At 66.8% G+C, this 2,535-nt stretch overlaps 1 protein-coding gene across 1 annotated transcript; it reads left to right on the plus strand.

The window, feature by feature from the left end:
* Positions 1-119: 119 nt before the first annotated feature.
* MAPK7 (mitogen-activated protein kinase 7) lies at positions 120-2,298 on the plus strand. Its single transcript, XM_009285150.2, has 3 exons — positions 120-287; positions 622-1,193; positions 1,316-2,298. The coding sequence occupies exons 2-3, from the start codon at positions 641-643 to the stop codon at positions 2,296-2,298; spliced, it is 1,536 nt and encodes a 511-aa protein (XP_009283425.1). The 5' UTR covers positions 120-287; positions 622-640.
* Positions 2,299-2,535: the final 237 nt, after the last annotated feature.

Below are 2,535 nucleotides of genomic sequence, written 5' to 3' on the forward strand. Positions count from 1 at the left end.
CCCGTTGGGTGGGGGTTTCCCGGCCGCCCGGGTCCTTTCTGGGTGCTTGGGTGGGCACCCGGGGGGACGCCGGGGCAGGTGACGAGCCCCCCCCCCGATGCCTGGGTCCGCGGGACGTCAGGCCAGCAGGTGGCCATCAAGAAGATCCCCAACGCCTTCGACGTGGTGACCAACGCCAAGCGGACCCTGCGGGAGCTGAAGATCCTCAAGCACTTCAAGCACGACAACATCATCGGCATCAAGGACATCCTCAAGCCCACTGTCCCTTACGGCGAGTTCCGCTCCGTGTGCGTGCCCCGGACACCTGGGTCCCCCGCCAACCTCCCCCCCAGACGCCTGGGTCCATCAGGTGGTGGTGGCCCCCACAGGGACGTCTCCATCCCCTCCTGGGTGCTCTTGTGAGGCAGGAGAACGCGTGGGATGGAGCCCAGTTGGGGACATTGGGTGGTGGTGGCCCCCGTAGGGACGTTCCCAGCCTCCCCCCCCCCGGACACCTGGATCCTCTTGGGGGGCAGCGGGACACACGGGATGGAGCCCACCCGGGTTCGCAGGGCGGGGGTGGTGCCCATGGGGACGTCTCCAGCCGTTCCCGGACGCCTGGGTCCCCCTTCCTGCCTGCAGCTACGTGGTGCTGGACCTGATGGAGAGCGACCTCCACCAGATCATCCACTCGGCGCAGCCGTTGACACTGGAACACGTCCGCTACTTCCTCTACCAGCTCCTGCGGGGCCTCAAGTACATCCACTCGGCCAACGTCCTCCACCGCGACCTGAAGCCGAGCAATCTCTTGGTGAACGAGAACTGCGAGCTGAAGATCGGCGACTTCGGCATGGCCCGGGGGCTGGGGGCTGACCCGCGGCACGCCAAGGCCTTCCTCACCGAGTACGTGGCCACCCGCTGGTACCGGGCGCCGGAGCTGCTGCTCTCGCTCCACCGCTACACCCGCGCCATCGACATGTGGTCGGTTGGGTGCATCTTCGCCGAGATGTTGGGTCGCCGGCAGCTCTTCCCCGGCAGGAACTACGTCCACCAGCTCGCTGCAGCTAATCAGGCCGGTGCTGGGAACGCCGCCAGCCACCGTCATGCCATCGGCGCCGAACGGGTGCGGGCGTACGTGCAGAGCCTGCCGCCACGGCCGGCGGTGCCTTGGGAGAGCCTCTTCGGCGATGCCGAGCCGGCGGCGCTGGCGCTGTTGGGTCGCCATCGGCGCCGAACGGGTGCGGGCGTACGTGCAGAGCCTGCCGCCACGGCCGGCGGTGCCTTGGGAGAGCCTCTTCGGCGATGCCGAGCCGGCGGCGCTGGCGCTGTTGGGTCGTGGGTCGGATGCTGCGCTTCGACCCGCGGGAGCGAGTGGGGGTGGCCGAGGCGCTGCGGCACCCGTTTTTGGCCAAGTACCACGACCCCGAGGACGAGCCCGAGTGCGTTCCCGCCTTCGACTTCGCCTTCGACCGTCGGGCACTCACCAAGGAGGAGATCAAGGCGGCCATCGTGGCTGAGATTGCCGACTTCCACGCCCGCCGCGACGGTATCCGGCGGCAAATTGCCTTCGCCCCGGCCGGCAGCGCCGAAAGCGCAGCCAGCGGGGCCGGTGTTGGTGTCAACGTGGCCAACGGTGCCATGGCCAACGTTAACGTCCCCATGGGCGATATCAACGCGGCCAACGTCGGCGTCAACGCAACTAACGTCAACGTGGGCAATGTCAACCTGGCTAACACAAGCGTCAACATGGCCAACGCCAATGTCAACGTGGCCAATGCCAACGCGGCCAGCTCCACTGTCAACATGGCCAACGTCAACATGGCCGCTGTCAGCATAGGCAACTCCAGTGTCAACGTGGCCAATGCCGGTGTCAACGTGGCCGGTGCTGCCATGGCCAACGTCAACGTGGCCAACGTCAGTATGGCCGGTGTCAACAGGGCCAACGCTGCCATGGCCAACATCAGCGCCACCATGGCCAACAGCAACGTCAACATGGCCAACGCCGCCATGGCCAACGTCAATGCCGCCATGGCCAATGTCAATGCAGGCAATGTCAATGTGCCCAATGCCACGGTGGCCAGTGTTGGCCCGGCCTGGCCCTGCGCCGACGTGGACATGCCGAGCCCTGGCCCCGCCCCTGCCCCTGACTGCCCAATGGACTCTCCCCGGGTGAAGGCGGAGCCGGGGGCCCCCGTGGCGCCCAAGCGGGACGGCGCCATCTCCGACGACACCAAGGCCGCCCTCAAGGCTGCTCTGCTCAAGTCGGCCATGAGGAACAAGAGCAAAGGTGAGGGGTGCCCGGACACCTGGGCCCCCTGAAGGGCTACGGGTGGGGCTGGGGCTCCATCCCCGGACTCCTGGGTCCCCTGATGTATTCAAGGGTTGGGTTGGTGGCACCTTCCCAAATTCTTGGTTGCCGGATGTTGGTTGTGGTTGTGGTTGGGTTGGGTTGGGTTTGGTTGGCGGTCTCCATCCCCCCTGGGTCCCGGGGGTTGGTTTGGTTGGATCCCCCGTCTCCTGTGGGTTGGGTTGGGGTTGTGGTTGGGGTTGGGGTTG

This window comes from Aptenodytes forsteri, unplaced genomic scaffold, assembly GCF_000699145.1.
Source record: "Aptenodytes forsteri isolate BGI_AS27 unplaced genomic scaffold, ASM69914v1 Scaffold152, whole genome shotgun sequence".
NCBI classification, from domain to species: Eukaryota; Metazoa; Chordata; class Aves; order Sphenisciformes; family Spheniscidae; genus Aptenodytes; species Aptenodytes forsteri.

What these genes read in the sequence shown, in the direction of transcription:
- MAPK7 (XM_009285150.2), top strand. Translation starts at nt 641, where the DNA reads ATGGAGAGCGACCTCCACCAGATCATCCACTCGGCGCAGCCGTTGACA. An exon ending in GCCGGCGGCGCTGGCGCTGT is followed by an intron (nt 1,194 to 1,315) that starts TGGGTCGCCATC and finishes GCTGTTGGGTCG; the next exon opens with TGGGTCGGATGCTGCGCTTC.